The sequence below is a fragment of the Perna viridis genome, chromosome 8, assembly GCF_037379345.1.
Source record: "Perna viridis isolate PV_CMFRI_1.1 ecotype Kerala chromosome 8, ASM3737934v1, whole genome shotgun sequence".
In the NCBI taxonomy this organism is placed as follows: domain Eukaryota; kingdom Metazoa; phylum Mollusca; class Bivalvia; order Mytilida; family Mytilidae; genus Perna; species Perna viridis.
This window is the reverse complement of record NC_142452.1, coordinates 27514194-27532212: the sequence shown is the minus strand read 5'-3', so window position 1 is coordinate 27532212 and position 18019 is coordinate 27514194. Positions and strand designations below refer to the sequence as shown.

The window sequence follows — 18019 nt, the reverse complement described above, 5'->3', positions numbered from 1 at the left end:
ATAATAACTGTGATGTGCACAAGAGTGCAGTGTAGTAAATCCCAGCTAAATACCAAAAAAATATTCTTTCAATGAAAGGGAAAACTCTACCCTCTGGAAATTAAGTGTATATTCCTCTCTCTAAATCTTGATTGGTGCAGCACGGGTAATGAACATTTATGTTGGAACTTGTTAAAATTAGTTACCAAGTTAAATACCCTGTTTTTTATTATTTTTTTTTAAATTTTAGGTACTGCATGACATATCAACAAAAATTAACTGTATTGCTTCAGCAGAATCTGCTGTACTAAGCAATGCAACCCCTGCTCCATATAAACAAGAGGATCACAAGAGCCTGAATCACTCACCTTGTTAAAGTTTGTCTTTCAAAGGCAATAAATTTAACAAGGAGTTGTCCAATAATTTTGACTCAAGAAGACTTTGGTAGGACTATCAAAAGGATCATTTCAGCGATAGAAAGTTTCTTTCTACCTATTATAGTTTTCAAGATATTGGCTGAAAACTGTAAAAAATCATCTTTCAAGGGCAATAACTCTTACAAGGAGTCACCTGACAACTTTGATCCCTGAAGACTTTTGAAGGCCTTATAATAAGGTAATAAGGGTCACTTCAGCTTTACAAATAATTTTGCTAAATCTAACTGTTTTGGAGACGTGTGAAAAACTACTGTCTAACTACTTTGTTCTATTTTTAGTAACGGCGGCCACGTATTTCGATGGAACAAAAATCCCCACATCAGTTATATGCACAATACCCCATGAAACATTCATACCAAGTTTGGTTCCAATTCGTCAAGTAGTGTCAATTTTTTAAAAGATTTTTTAAGGAAATAACATTAAAAGTAGCAAAAAAATGTTGAAAAAGGTCAATAACTCCAACACGGCTGAACAGACTAAAATGACAATCTGACCACAGATAGATGTCATCATGCTGAACATTTTAACACTGTCAAAATTTTGCTAAACCTAACGGTTTTGGAGATATATGTGAAAAACTACTGTCTGACCCCTATGTTCTATTTTTAGTAATGGCGGCCAATTGGTTTCAATTGGTCAAGTAGTGTCAGAGGAGAAGATTTTTGAAAGAATACAATTAAAAATAGCAAAAAAACGTTGAAAAAGGGCAGTAACTCCAACATGGCTTAACAGATTAAAATGAAAATTTGACCACAGATAGATCTCATTGTGTTGAACAATGTTACCCCTGTCAGAATTTGGCTTAACCTAACAGTTTTGGAGATATATGCGAAAAACTACTGTCTGACCCCTATGTTCTATTTTTAGTAATGGCGGCCATGCTTTTCCACAGATCAAAAATCCCCACATCAGTTCTATGCACAATATCCCAAGGAACATTCATACCACGTTTGGTATCAATTGGTCGAGTAGTGTCAGATGAGAAGATTTTTGAAAAATTGTTAACCACGACTGACGATGACAGACAACGTACGCTAAGTGATGGCAATAGCTAACATGGCCTTCGACCAGGTGAGCTAAAAAGATTTGAAAAGTTTTTTAAAATTGCATACACAACAACTAACAATATTATCCATCAGTATCATTTTTCATCTGACCAAATGCTCTGGTCTCTGACTTATTAATACAAGGAAGACTGTGATCAGGTCAATGTCTTTTCGATCATTCCAATATTTCTTTTCATTGTTACATAATATGGTACATCAGTTCTTGAAAATCTATTTAAGGAAATCCTAAAATTATCTTTTTTTTCAGTTTTCAAACACCTCTCCCATCCCTTGCCTTCTTCTTGAATAGACTTGTATCAGCAAATAAATGTAATATGACAATTTCATAATAAATCTGACATCAAAGCTAATTTATTCTATGGGAGTTTATTTTCAGTCTCAAATTTCGGATTTGTATCTTTTTTATCCTTGTTGAGACTAAAGATTTTTTGAGTGATAATGGTGTTGTGTGTTCTACCCATCACCTGCATCATTAGCTCTCGACAAAAAAGTTAATTCTCTTGGTCATAATTGAATAACATACTTTTTGTACAGTAAAACTTTGAATCCTCAGAAGTCCCTCTGATTCTGATGTAAGATAATTTGTGTTGAACACTTTACTTGGTGGCAGATCTAAGGGGATTCTGAAGTAATTTTTAGTAACATAATGTGTATCAGAGGCAGATCTAGTAGGGGTGGGGGAAGGGGTAAGGTTCTTGGGGTTGGTCCCACCTTCCATTGTTAGAGATCTTCATTATGTTTTACAAAACATTTGGGCCAAATGAGCAAATAACAACCTGGAATCCCCTTTTCAAAACTTCTTAATCAAATCCACCCCACTATAATTTTCCACACCCAGTCCTTCTGCCTAGCGAAACTTTCACTCACTTATTTTAAGGGAAATATATTCACTGCAGGAAAAAAGTGCATCAATTACATTGAAAGAAACTTAACAAATATAAATAGACACCATAAAAATGTAAATAATGTGTTTTTCTGTGATATATTTATAATTCATATTATCAGATCATTGACAAAGACCCCCTCTTTAGTTGATAATTATGCATATAATGGTATGATTAAATCAGGAGTCATTTATCACATTCGGACATTAATCAGTGAAATCAGCCTGACGGTTAGCTCCCATCAGATCTATAGTAAATCTCCCTTATATTTACTAATGGTTATGACTATAAAATACAAGTCAACAATATTTATCATTATCTTGACACAATAACAGACTACATTTCACAACTTTCTAAATTATAGTTGTTATCACTTTTGACTGGAGATTTTTTATATTGTAAATATTATTTATATCAACAATAAGGTGGGAAATACAAGTTGTTCGGCACTTTTGCTACTGTATATAAATAATGTCTCATCCATAATTTCTTCTCACTGTAAACTCAAATAGATAGAATGGGGTCTGGGAGTAGACCAGAGCATCAACAGAGCGGCACAGCCGCTAGTAGGACATATTCCGACGGAATTCTTTGTAAGGTATCCCGAAGGCTGGGCATGGCTATCTCCATCTACCAACAGACATACTAACATAATCCCCATAAGGAGCCATCGTGTGAGATCTGTAAGGATAGTCAAGTTATAAGGGGAAAGTTAGGTGTCAAGGTATAATGATTCTCAGGTCTAAACATTCCTTCATCAGTCAGTTGAAATCCGTCCATCTGTCTGTCATGCCTATTTTTTTTAAACCTTGGATATAAAAAACCAAACCTTAAATGCTGCTGACTAAAAGCTAGAGTAAGCTCTGTATATAAGTGGGCCATGTATGTATTGGTATTTAACAAGTTGTAATCAAAGATTATCACCTTGAAAGTTCTAATATACACTGTCAGTATCTGGAGTTTGTTTGCTGCAGTTCACTTCTCTAGTCTAATTTCAAGTATATTTTCAGGATCGATGTTGTTTATACACTTTAAGGAGGTAGACGTAGGTAGACACAACTCATGAAATCAGTGATATGTTTGTATCATATTCAATTTCTCTAAAACCTTTCAAGCTGTTCTTTGATACAGAATGAAATTACTTCGATACTCACATGAAATTGATGTAAAATGCTAAATACATACATTCCAGTGATTTGTAAGTTGTGTCCCTTACCTTAGGTCCACCTCCATTACTGTTACAATTTCTGAACCTGTCGTGTTCTTGAAAAGTAGACTATATAATTTGTAAAAGTTCAAGGTAGCAAAAGAACTAAAAAAAATAAAGGACAACTTTGAAGATCTTAAGATTGTGTTTTTGATATAATAAATAATTTCAATGTTGGAAAAAAAACATAACATTTTGATCAGGGCCTAAATTTAAAAAAAATCAATCTTGTTCTTCAAATCTTAAATGAAAAATAAGGAAAAATGTAAAACAGAACAACTGTCAATGAAGACCTATATTGTACCAAAATTAATATAAATTCATCAAAGCATTTCTGAATTACTGTACAACATATGGGCAAATAGAAGGATGGATGGATACCATAAAACTTCTGTAAAGGACCAACTAAAAATATGTGGACAAAATACATAGCACACATAAGCTGTTCTGTATCCTAGCATAGATCCTACTATGAAGATCTTAATTCCTCTTTCTTAGACCAGATTGCTTCTTAATCTTAAAAGGGCTTTTCTTTAAAAATGTACCTAGCTCGGATGTTGACATGCCATTCTACACAGCGCCATTATATCTAAGTTATAAATAACAGCTGTATATAGAAAAGCTTATTGAAAGCGCCCTTCCTAATATTGCCATTTTATTGCTATATAGTGTTCCATAATCTTCTTTATAAACAGAAAAGTCTTATTGCTGAAGAAAATTAAAAGTTAAAACACCTGATGCTGGGCTTAATATTGTCCATGCTGTGCAAAATGGCATGTACCAAAATACAGACTGGAAACCATCATCTATTCACTAAACTGCAGTTGGAGTATTTTACTTGTTTTATTTGTTTGAAATCATATCACTCAACTATAGTGAGTGAAAGTAAAACTAAAAAGATACATTGACAGATAGTACTGAAATATGCTGATGATCTTCTTTACACATCCACCAAAATGATAAGTGAATGGTTCTAGAAAAGTTCCAGGCACATCTATTTTCATTCTTTTCCCTTTTATAGAATATTTCCTTCTCATCTGAAAGGTGCTAAAACTATGATAAAGTAAGTGTATTTTTTGTGACCTTAAGATGAATTGTTTATTTTTGAAATGAACAATTTAGCAATATCATTCAATGAACAGTAGACCAAAGCCAATTATGTAGAATGTTTGACCCAATTCATAATGCCTGCCCATATTTTACCACCTGCCAACCAATTACGGCTATTGAATCAGAACACCTTATGCATGCAAACTTCATATTCCTTATTGTCCTTTGATAAAATCACTATGTGGGCTTTATATTTTTACTTAATATCCCGCAGTGAGCCTCACCTGCGCCTCATAAATCTGAAAATTAATAAGTACAACAATCAGAGGCATACAGAGGTAATTAACACAATGACAATATCCTTCACTTTACCTAATCTGTTGATTGATGGAGAATGTTTGATCTCCAATCATCAGAATTAATGTGTCAATGTCTGAGGCTCAATACAGGAGAAAGTGATACATACTTCATTTTTCCTTTTTTCTTTCTTATTGAGTTCTTATAAGATCATTTCAGACACAAATGCCTTTGAAGGGAATTATTTAGAGCATGATTATCTTGAAGTGGACTTATAACTTAGATATTTAGCGAATCCAATCTTTATTAAACCCTTTTAGACTGATGTTCCTCCAAAAGAAATTGACACTGATACAGATCTAATTTCTGTTTACATGGATTATACAGGTTTTGGTATGTTTTGGTGGTATATAAATTTATTACTGAGAATCCCCCTACCAAAAGGGGAAAAAAATCAACTACCCATATGATTCTTCTCACAGTAATGAAGAAAATAACAGACAACATGAACATAAAACTCGTAATTTTCAAGCTATTAACTGAATAAGAGGTCACTAATTAAAAAGTAAAAGCTGACAAAATGAATGTCATGCATGATATATTTTCTCAAAGTCAATATTCCATTAAATAGGCAACTGTGGTCAAGCAGTAATTGAAAATAGGTGCCAATGTACCAATCTATGGAAGTGATATAGAATACTATACATTATAGACAGCAGTTAACACATACCAAACTCCTAATTACATTTGGATGTGTTAATGTTGTCTGAATAATTCAATACCATTATTTTCATTATAAATAACTTGTTTTAAACAATATCCACTTACTGTGAATTATATCTTGACAGTTTTAGCATATCGGCTCCTAGTTTTAACTAAACTATGTCATAACCATCAGACATTGATTAAAATACCAAAGAAATTGAAACGTACAAGGAGTTCCAAAACCTTATTACCTTCCTTGTTATAAACATGTGTTTTCAAGCAACCAGAAACAAATTTTCCTTCCAGTCTTTGAAATTGACACCAGCCTGACAGCCATGGCTAGTGAAAATGCTGGTAGGCTTGCAGAATTTGGCTTACATGCCAATGATTTCTATATAAGACCATTAAATTCTTTGAGCTCAGGCTTGTTGTTAGAAATTAATATGAAGATGACTGCTCTTCCAACTGTCCATTGTAAATATACTAAAGACATGAATTGAAAGAAATTAAGTTAACCTGGTTGTACAGTAAGACTTATCTAACTGAAACCATATTCTGGTATAAGACACTTTATCAGTTAATACAGGTTCAAACTGCACTGAAACGTATTGGTAGGATTTTTTGACATTGTCTGGTTTAGACACATTTCACTAAAAAAATTAGACACTGTCTCGTTTAAGATGTATTTCCACCAATTCTTGGATATTGTCTTGCTAAGACATATTTCCACTGATTCTCAGATGGTGTCTTGTACAGACAGGTTTCCAATGTTGTTGGAACATTGACTGTTTTAGACAGATTTCCACTTCATTCCAGTCACAGTTTAGGGTTTCAGTTAAAACAGGTGTTGTCTTTATTCAGGGTTCCATTTTTTACACTTTTTTCATACAGAACTTTCCACTAAAGTTTGATAGGTTTTACTACACGTAACCTTCACCCTAAATAAGAACTGCTGTAGTTAGTGAAAATCTATCAATGCATTACAATGTTCATTACATAAGTCTTGAATCTAACTGAAGTAGCCTATTAACTTACAGTTTCTGACATCATGTTGGCATTAGTTTGAGTGGATCCTCAAAAATTACAAGAGAATTCTTATTACCTCATTTATGCCATATCATACTGTTTATTTAAGCTTAAATTACAGCTCTTGTGGTCTTAAGAAGAATGAGCATGACTACATTAATGTTCCTTGTTAAATTATCCATTGCCTATGCTTGCCAATATGAAACACTGAAATTCCATACACTCACTTGTTTCTTTAGGAGTACTACAACATTAATGCATGCCATTAATTCAGAAATTTTGCTGCCAAAATCCCAATATTTTGATGGGAATCATATTGAACACTGAAGCAGAAACCAGGGGCAGATCCAAAATTTAAGGTAGGGAGACTTAAATATGATCCATTCACACTTAATATAACCTAATCATTCATTGAAGACCTTGAGCTGACATTTTGCATCCTGGTGGGGTTGTTGTCTCTTTGACATATACACCATATCCATTCTTGTTAGTTGTTTTTTTTATCCACTAACAGGATTTTTTTTCCAGAAGAAAAGAATTTTTTTTTTTTTCAAATAAAGGTAAACATTGTTTTTTTTCTCTTTTTAAGAGGAAAAGGGGGGGGTGTCATGTCATAACTTTCCAAACTATGACATTGTCAAGCTAGAATATAGGCAGCACAGTTAGGATGTAACTTCCACTTGCTTTGTGACTTTTGGTTTTGCTTATTACACAATTAATTAAGTTAACATTTATCAATTTTGGTTGAAGACAATTGATTTAACCGGCAGACAGCAGAAAACATGGATTAATGTACATTAATAAAGTAACCTTAAAGGAACATTACACTAAATGTACTGTACTTTGCTGTTGTTGACTGAACGGCTTCACATTTCCTCGATCATTGATCTATTTCATCAAAGAATAGTAACACTGATGAAAATGGGAGAGACATAATTGAATGCCAAATAAATCCTCCAATTTACCTTATTATTTAGGAACCCCTCAACAAGACCCCCTTCCTACATTAGTTAATCCAGAACAGAGGAAATCATTAGGATACATTCTGGCAAATAACAAATTCTGCAAAAAATTTAATGAAGTAGAAATTGTATATATTAAACTAATCAAAACTGTTAACAAGCCATCTAATTGGGAACTGTATACAGAGCAAGGGTGGGCCGCTGGGTTTAATGAGAGCCGACTACGGTACCTGCTAATGAGACGACCATACAGTACACCTGGTGCCTGTCTCTAGTATCTTATTAATTAAATAATAAATGATACAACTGTCACCCTCGACAAGTTTGAAAGGAATGAGCAGGCAAATTAGCTGAAAGGTCACAAATTTAGAGAAATTTGTAAGCTCTCAAATGATGATCCAATTATTTTAAGAAGACGAGGGTTCATGGCATCATGGCTGATGTCCATTTCCTGGATAACTCGGTCATGAAACAAGGAAGTTTAGAGACTTAGACTCGTGAATTTTCCATCCACATTATGACTACATGCTCCACTACTTGAATCAAGTACAGTCCTTACACTTTGTGATAAAAAAAGGTAAAAAGTGCTAACTTTAGAGAGAACTTGTACTGACTAATGCAAATCCAATAACTCTTAAAAGGAGGTAACTTGCAGTGATTTCTATAAAACCAGCCAAAATTTTTAAGCGTTAGGTAGGTTGGGACCTGCCTGTTCCCAGTAGCTGCCTTCAATTCCCAGTAGCTGCCTTCAATATAGATGAAAGCAAAAGAAAAATGTTTTCTTGTGTGACCTTTGATATATGACTTTAAAATCAATGTTAAGTTCATTGATATACATCAGCACTTAACATAAGCCAAACTTGGACAAGGATGTTTATAAAAGTGTTTACACACCTGGCTATAACGAAAAGCGGACAGTAACACTTTGTTACAGCAAGGAGATAACACCCAGAATAGTATTTCAACTCAATATGACATTTGGACTCGCATTCGGACTATTGAAATCAACTGCACCCCATGTGCCCTCTTGTCTACAGAGATAAGTGGAAATTGAAATGCCCAGCTAAATTGCAATGTACACTTAATTGACCTAGCAAACTTTAACAAAAATAAAGCATTAGTGTACTCAATCACCTCTTGAAAATTCTTGAGATTAAAAGTGTAAACCAATTTGCAACATTTATCCTATCTTAAAATATCTTCTATCAATAAAATGCAGAAAAAAATGCAGAAATACATTACCACAGCAATTTCTTACTAATTTTAACTTTAAAATGATAATAACGATTTAAAAGTTATAGATCAGGCTTACAAGTTTAATTTAGCAGCTAAAGAGAATAATAATAGAACAGTAGCATCTTTACATGTGAATTTTTTACTGAAAACCTACTTAGTTTAGTACTACAGTTAAAGTCAAGATAATTAAATCTTGCTTTGACGCTATGCAGCGATTTGTAATTAGAAACAAACAGCATGATTCTGTTACAATATAAAATGAGTTTTTTCCAATTATAAAGAAATTATCACCTGTCTCTCATTCTAACACTGTCTTGAATTTCCTCATAAGGCTTAACTGTAATGATATGACGATCAATAGCGGAGAAAGTGATTGCAGGCACTGCAAATTCTACCGCCAAATGATGGGTTAATTTCTTTCAAAAGAATCAATCAATGGTATGATAGAAAATGAATGAGGGGGTAAATAATATGACTTCTGGGTGAAATTTATATAGAGTACCATACGGGGTAAATAATATAACTTCCAAATGAAACTTATGTTGGACTCCATGTACCACACCTTAGCAAGTTGCAATATATTGTGAATTAAAACAATTCTAGAAAGATTTTGGAGTAATCAGACTAATAAATGATTTCCAGAAATAAGTCTGGAGGGCCTTCCTGGTGTCAGTGAGAGAACAAACTTCTGGAAGACATATTCATGTATAAGAAAGTCTGCAAATGACTTCTTTGTACTCATTCAGTGGTACTTTATTCTTTTTTCCAGGCATATCTTTGCTACTCTGACAGGAGTCCTTATCATCCAAGTCCCTTTGATTAGATACTAAAACTGACCAGGAAAAAGATGCTAACCCTCTTCAAGATCAGAGTTTCTAAATCAAAAGCAAAAAAAATGGGAAACTTTTCAAAGCAATTCCTAACACATATCCACTACACCAGTAGTACATCCAAAGACTATCTTTCATTTACAGCATATTGATATCCTAACATACTATTTCCAGAGACTATTTTTCATCTATAGCAGAGCCTAAGGCTAATTGATGGAAAACTTAGATCATACAAATGCACCAGGTATATTCAAATACTACTTATGAAAAGCTGAATTATACATTTTATGTCTAGGACAAATTTTGGAACATACTTAATCATTGAAAGCATATCATAAGACTCAGTAATTACACAATATCAAAATGTAGTTACCTCAGAAAAATTCAGGTAATTGCCATTTAATATACCACAATGTTATAAACAGTGCATGTATATTCACCAAAAAACATTAACTTCAGAAAACAAACTGATATCTCCAAGATATGATTTTAACACCTATCAACCTGAACAAAACTCTGTAACATACCACTGTACATAAGTACAGCACAATCTAAGAATCATACAAATACAGAAACAGGTGATAAACCTTCCTTATAAACTACCTTAAATCTTTCAGAAAGACACATCAAATTTAACTAATAATAAAAGTTGTATCTAAGGTTCAGAGAGTGATGAAGGTACCAAAAACAGTTAAGTGGAATTGTACTGGAAAAAATATCCTCTATCAATTTATTTCAATAAGTTTAGTATACAACCAGTCATTTTCTCATCTTTCCTTACTACCTCTATTACATCGAAGGGTTTTTAAACCAGCAATACATTTTCAGCGATAGGTTAAGTGACAAAAAATAAAAAATTATCCTCCTCTGCATGAATCTTAAGTAAATCTGTATTTTAAATTGCCATTCCATAAAAAATAAATCATATTCTTAAAAAAATAATTTGGAATTGAATTTCAAGTCTGAATCAATCAACTGTTGCTGGAAGTGTTTTCCATATTTCAACTTTTTCATAGACAAATCATATTTTAAAGAAAACTGAACTACAAATATAATATATCTTGTGTAAAATTTGAACAGACTGAAACATTCATCAGCTGTTAGGAATACAGATGCATCTTCTTCTGAATGGAACAATACATTTGTAAAAGAAATCATGATTTATAACATTGCCAAACATGTTAAGGAGGAAAACTGTAAAATAAAGAATGTAAACAAGTCTTACCTGTAGTTGCCTGAGAAATCATTGTAACGTTTATCTATCGGTAAAATATGAAACTTGAAATAAAATGATTTCTCAACCTTCCCCTGCCATATTTAGAAGAAAAATTGAAGAGAAAAATCCAATAAATGGGAAATGTTAAGTGTGACACGACTGAAGCGTTAGGATCCTTAGAAGTTAATCCCCTTCTGTTATTAGGTGGAATTAATAACGTGTAATAATGAGTCTCTCACAGTAACTCTGCCTTTATATCAAGTCCCGTTGAGCATTAATAATACCAAACGTATTACTATTGTTTATACAATGAACATATAATTGGGTAATATAGGAAAATGCAATGTTACTGGCCAATTGTAAATTTCTTCATGATAACATCGTAATGATTAACTCTGCCATTCATTATTACGGCCATAATTGTTTACGAATAATTAGTGCGCCTGGCTAGCATCTTGAAATTAATAAGGATTTTTATGGCTTTATTCTCTCCACTTATTTTCATATCTTAATTTATTTTTTAATCTAGATTGAATGGAAAGATTACTTTCAAGCCGGCTCTGGCTAACAAGATAGACTAAATTAGTGTAATAGCGAGTTCGGATATTAAAATAGTCCTGAATTGGAAAGAACGTCGTAACTCAATTTCACTTAATATCAAATTCTTAAATCTAAAATAAGACCACATAATGTACCAAAATATCAGATTATCAATTTTTAAATTTTTAATTTACAAATGGAAGCCCCTTAAATGGATTGCATTAAATTTTAATCAGTCTATATTAATTTGTACAAAGAACAAATACCCCTCGCAATTCCTAATTGGTGAAAGCTATACTAATCCACTAAGCTTGATATTACAAATTCCAATTTCATTCAATACACTACCAAACCAGCCTGTTACCCTAAAGCAAATTTATATTAAAAGTACATTATATGATATGACAAAAGCCCGTACAAATTAGTCTCTGCGGAACTGAAAGTCTTCCAATAATAAATTTCGATGATGCTGTAACTCGCGACCCCAAGATATGAAAACAACATGAAATACTAATTAATGAATTAAAAAAGTTTTTTTCTGAAAGATTATATCTGTGTAATCTACATTTTTGCACTGCAAAATATAAACAGAATAATAGAAGCTTAACTAAACATTTGTGGTTATAGATGGTAATTTGTTAAAACAATACAAAGCCATTCAAAGCATTTACATCTAATTCCAATTACCAAAATCAGAGTATCACACGTTAGGCTTTGATTTTATCAATCTAGAATTTTAGAGAATTAGAATGGAATAACTCAAAACTTGGTAAAACCATTATAAGAGGATTATGAAAACAATTGAAACCCTTCTGAATCTTACAAATTATTTAATAGGAAAAACTTAATTAGGGGACAATAACATATTAAAAAAGAACAGTCCGTATATGAATTGGGATTAAAAATGCGGGGATTACTGTAAAGATACTATTGTTCATGGGGTACAAATATCGTGGTTTTCATGGGTAAGCCAAACCACGAAATATGGTAACCAAAGAAAAGAAGTTTCCATTGATGTGTATACACACAGTTACACATTACGCAGTAATTAAATTAAAATTCAGTAATCTTATAAATAAACAACACCCCCCACCCCCCACCCCCCCACCCCCCAAAAAAAAAAAAAAAAAAATTCTAACTATTAACTAATGAATCATCCATATCCTACAGTGTTGATAAAAAATAGATGAGAAATAGTACCTGTGTCATACAATTACCTGGTATGAAATATTATTTAAAGAGGGGTATGTTTTTACTGCCAAATTATCAATAAAATACAAGGAAGAGATGCAATGAACAACAGTAAAGCAGAAATATGCACGACCAGAAGAAGAATCATAAACAAAAGGACAGTAACAATGAAACGTGGTTTCACAGCTAAGAATAAGTTCATGAATTTGCATTAAAATCACTTCCCTTTCAATGGTTTTTAACTCAATTTCTAAATGAAAACATAAAATTTGACATAAAAAAAAACCCCAACCTTCCTCTGTATTATTCAAACAAGTATTACAAGACAAAAGCTCAGAATAAAATGTTAAAAATTGTTAATTGAAAACTAAAAGAAAAGATAAATATACAATTATACAATTATAAACAATTTTACACAGAAATAAGAAAAAAAATGTTTATTTTGTGCAATAAATTCAATTTAATAAAACAAACAAGGCTTCTGGTCAATAGGAACATGCTAAATTTGATGAGAAACAACATGAAATTGGTGTTTTATTAGATGCCTCTAACACAATATAAAATAATTGCCTTAAAACATGCATACAATTATCTAACAATATAATTCACTGAGGTATTCATTCCATAACATATTTACAGTCCTAACATGCTATAAAGGAGTCTTCAGTATTTAAGGTTCAACGAGGGATACAAAGTCAAATCATATTTGGAATGATGGTTTATGATTAGACGATTATGTAAATAGTATCTCTTTTATACTTCAGTAGTATCACAGTGCTGTCAAAATAATAGTCATTCACTTCTCTTGTTGTTGGCAATTTGATTATATAAATGTTGAACACAATTGACTCCTTCAACATCATGGCTGAATGTATTCAACATCTAAAATCATTGCTAAAATATTCAAATTTATTCAAATCATTGCTGAATCATTCAAATTTAACCAAATCAATGATATATACATTCAACCTCAACTTCATCTTTGCTGAATACATTCGACTTCAATCACAACAATGCTGGATACCTCATCATTGCTGAATACATACAACTTTAACAACATCATTGCTTAATACAATCAAATTCAACCTCATCATTGCTGAATGCATTCAACTTCAGTCCTATCTATGCTGAATACATTCAACTTCAGCCCCATTAATGCTGTCTACATTCAACTTCACCCTCATCAATACTGAATACATTCAACTTCAACTAATTGCATATGGCATTCAACCTTTAACATTACTGCAGGCCTTAAAAAAAAATAAAATAACAAGTTTTAACTGGATCAAATCATCCACAGCATAGTGCAAACACACTTCTATGAACCTAAATTGTAAACTCCAGAAGATTATGTTTTTCCTATATATTTGCTACATCATTTTCCCATGATTCAAATTGATACAAATTTCATTATTATTTCAATGAAAATAATGAGAGATGATTATTCCCATGTTCATCAAATAAATACAAAACTGGTACAAACCAGCAATAAGAGAGCATTTCTTTAATATGGAAAATAAAATACCCATAACCCTCTTAGCATCCTTTCTCTATCAAAATATTTCAAAAATTAGTTTTATATTAATACAAGACAATCTTGGCCTGTATAAAACCCAATGGGGGACGATTCGTCAGTTATAATTTAGCATCCATCAATAAAAAAGAAATTTTATTTACAGAAACACACAAGAAAGAGCTAAAAAATAGTCCCCCATGACAGAAAAAACACAGGAATATCCTGTGGGACAAAAAACAGAAAATTGTAACGAAATTACAACAAATTAGAAAGACTGAAATTCCAGACATGTAGAAGTTTGATGGAAAACATGTGTAAATAAAATTTACTTTTTATGGAAAATAATGTTTATTGAATACATCTAACGAATGTAAGTTCATCCAAAGAACATGCATTGCCTATGGGTTTCACAAGAATGATTTTTGACAAGGAAATTTTACAGTATAAGTTAAAATATGCACGCAAGAAAAATGGATTTCTGTTTTAATGGTATCAGGAAGCAAAATTCTTTTTCTTAATGTTTTGAAAAAAATTCTAAAGTACAACAAAAAACGCAATTTCTTTTCTGGTTAAAACTGTCATTATTCTAAATTTTGGCTGTCTTAATTCTAATGCTTTAAAAAAAACACAAGTGCTTTTTATCCCACACAACAATAGGTAGAGAAAGTCCTGCAGCATATAACTATAAAGACTATGTGTCCAATATCAATGTTGACTAGTAAGAACCCAAGATCATAAGATGACAACTTTTGACCAGCTTTTCTTAACTCATGGGAATGGTAATAGGAGATTTATATCACTCGGTAGCTATTTTTCATTATCATTCAACTTCCAGTTTTTCAATACCTTCTTCTAAAGGTTCAAAGTTACCAAAACATCTCAAGGATTTCTAATCTACTTGCAATAGTTTCAAATTTAAAAAAGAAAACTATTAAATAGTCCTAAAAATAAACAAATATTCAAGCTGAAATATTAACTTAAATTAAGAAGTAACGTAATAAACAATGCTCATTAAAATTTAAATTCAGATAGGAGTATAAATGTACAAAAAAGTGTCAATAAGGTTAACTTGACAAAATAAGGTACATACCTTTTCTCAAAACTGAATATGCAAAATAAATAGACTTCCTTGTCCTTTTTTTGTTGATTTCAAAAATGTTAAAGTTCTTGGTGATCAATCACAGTTAACATCAAACACATGTAGTATTCACGATTTCAATAGAAAATGACAAATTCTTTAGATATTTCAAAACAAATTTGTTATAAATAAATAATTTTAAAAATATTGACAAGAATTCAATTAGTATACATTAAGACTGATGGGTCATTTGGCTAGCATAATTGGATTTATAGTGGAAAACATCAACTTCAAACTAAAGCCAGCTTATAACTAATAATGGAAACTTTCAATTTGAGAGCATTAGAAAAACTAAACAAATGGAACAATTACATTAAGACTCCGAGATATATGCAAGCCACAAACCCAACAATTAATAGGCGACATTTAAACATAGTGTATTACAAGAAACAATTTCTAAGTTCTACTAATACCCCCTCATGGGTCAAAACTTTCAATTAAATTATTTCCGGATTTAAAAGGCGTTTACTTCAATACACAGGGGTATGAAATTAAAATGTAAATACTGTTAATTCATTAACTAAATTATAAACTTAGTGGTACTTATTCAGGGCAATTTAATGTTGTATAATTCTATAAGGCCCTAAGTAATGTCCACTTGAGGTTTTAATCCCGCAATTGTGAATACGTCATTAGAGGGGGGATTAGTTGACCACTCTGATTATAATGATTTTCTCACGATTTCCTCAGGATCTGCTATGACCTGTTCAATGCTGACCAAGTAATCAAGAAATCCCAGATTTGAGTATAAATCAAATGAATATAAAGGATAAAGACTAGACAAGGAAAATTGACAAACACAACAAATATCATGAAATAACCAAAATAACACGTACAAAGACACATAAGTAACTGGGCAACATGGACTCCACTAAAAATTGGGAGCATGGAACATGTGCACTGATAGGTGCATCAAAAGGGTGTTACCTGAATATACCACTTGCTGCATGTTGGGCAAAATCATGAAGTTATACTCCAAGTTGTAAGGATTGTTTAACATCAGCTTCCCACGCAAGAGTTTGTGGTTTTTCAGTGAAATTCTGCAAAGCTTTCTTTGAACAAGCTTGAATATAACATATGTTTTCTTGTAGTTAAAATTCACACCTCCATTGTATGGAATGTTCCTTTGTATACATTTCTAATTCAAACATCCGGCCAAATTTGTTTCCCCATGTCATGTCACTTGTATGACTAAAAAGGTCTGATTGTGGTCGTGACAGGATGGCCTACCTGCATTTAGGTAGATAGCAGATATAACTAGCCAGTAAATCAACATGGCTGAAGGGTTCATTGTTTGCGGAAATCTGTCATTAGACTGTCACTAAAGGAGTAATCAAGGGAACCAAGATTCTAGCGGAAATCAATAGAATGTAATCCAGGGACAAAGACTAAATGTGGAAAACAGACACATGCAACAAAGAATATAAAATAACCAAAATAATACATACAAAGTAACAAAAGTAAATGAGCAACTCGGACTCCACAAAGAACTGGGAGCATGGACCAGTTGCACAGGTAGGGTAAGCATCCTCTGCTTTTCTAGAAAGGGTCTCGGGTTCAATCATTGGTTGCTTATGGCAGAGTGTTGGGGGTGGTGACGGTTGAGGGCGAATCATAAGACTCTCCAGATACACTTAAACAATTATACTTCATGAAAATATTGTCTTTACAAAGGATTAATAAATGCTTAACATAATTTTAACTTCTAAGAATTAAATAATTAGAAAGAAAATATAACACTGCTTACCTGCCCTGTATAAATGTTAATTGCAGAACTTAAAGAAGATGAATACTTCAGTATTTTACAGGGTTAGCCTCAATAAATAGCTCTATTATTCCAATAGTTTTTATAATGGGGGTGTAGTGGATTAATGTTAGCAACTTAAAAATTATAATATCTTAACAAAAACAAATGTATAAAACTGCACATACCAAAAGATCAAGTCACTTAAAACATACTACAACATACAACATACTTATTAAAAACATGCAAATCTTCTCAAACTACTCCTCAAATCTTCTCAAACTATTCCTCAAATCTTTAACAGATTACATGTGAAGGTAACATAACCGTCAATTACTAAATTGTCAATTACAAATTTGTCAATTACAATAACTTAGCTTACAGGATTGTTAAAAGGACCAGGTCAAACATCACAAGCAGAGATCAAAACAGTTGGAGTGGTTGTTGTATTCCTCCATATGTACAAGTATTTAATCCACTGTAATGTTAATATGAAGTTTTAGCAGCTCCCAACAGGGTTGCATGGCAAGAGATTATATTTTGAGCTAATGGTTTTAATGACTTTCAATACCAATAAATGTTCACAAGATTTTAAAACTTATAATGGCAAATGGATTTGGAGAGTGTTTCAAAGAATAAAAAAAGGGGCTAATGCAAGGAAAATTGTAACTGTATTCATAAAGTTGGGTATACACATGTAGTGGGCATAGTGAAGGAAAATTTTATTAATTATATAAACCTAAAATGATATGATCATAGAAAACTAAATAATTGTTTGAAGTGGCTTTGTTTGTATAATAACAGACTTTTTTTGGGCATTATATTTCTAAAAAATGTGAATCTGTGCCTCTTAAAAAGATTCTAATACATACATACATGAGTGTGAAACTGACAGACAGGACAGGCATTAAATGTATTGGCTCCAATTCCAAGTTCTTATTGAAAATATTTCAAGCTACATGTAATGTTATGTCCAATGCATAAGCACTTACTT

At 32.1% G+C, this 18019-nt stretch overlaps 1 protein-coding gene across 6 annotated transcripts in view; it reads right to left on the bottom strand.

The window, feature by feature from the left end:
• LOC148610058 (LIM domain only protein 3-like) overlaps positions 1 to 18019 on the bottom strand; it is a 101069-nt gene that overhangs the window by 10778 nt on the left and 72272 nt on the right. The window contains exon 1 of one of the 6 annotated variants that reach the window (XM_088542042.1): positions 10906 to 11150. The exons of the other annotated variants lie outside the window; for them this stretch is intronic. Coding sequence (XP_088398168.1) covers positions 10906 to 10927 — 22 coding nt within the window. The 5' untranslated portion in view covers positions 10928 to 11150. Of the gene's footprint in view, positions 1 to 10905; positions 11151 to 18019 lie in introns of those variants that run through there. 6 annotated transcript variants of the gene reach the window in all.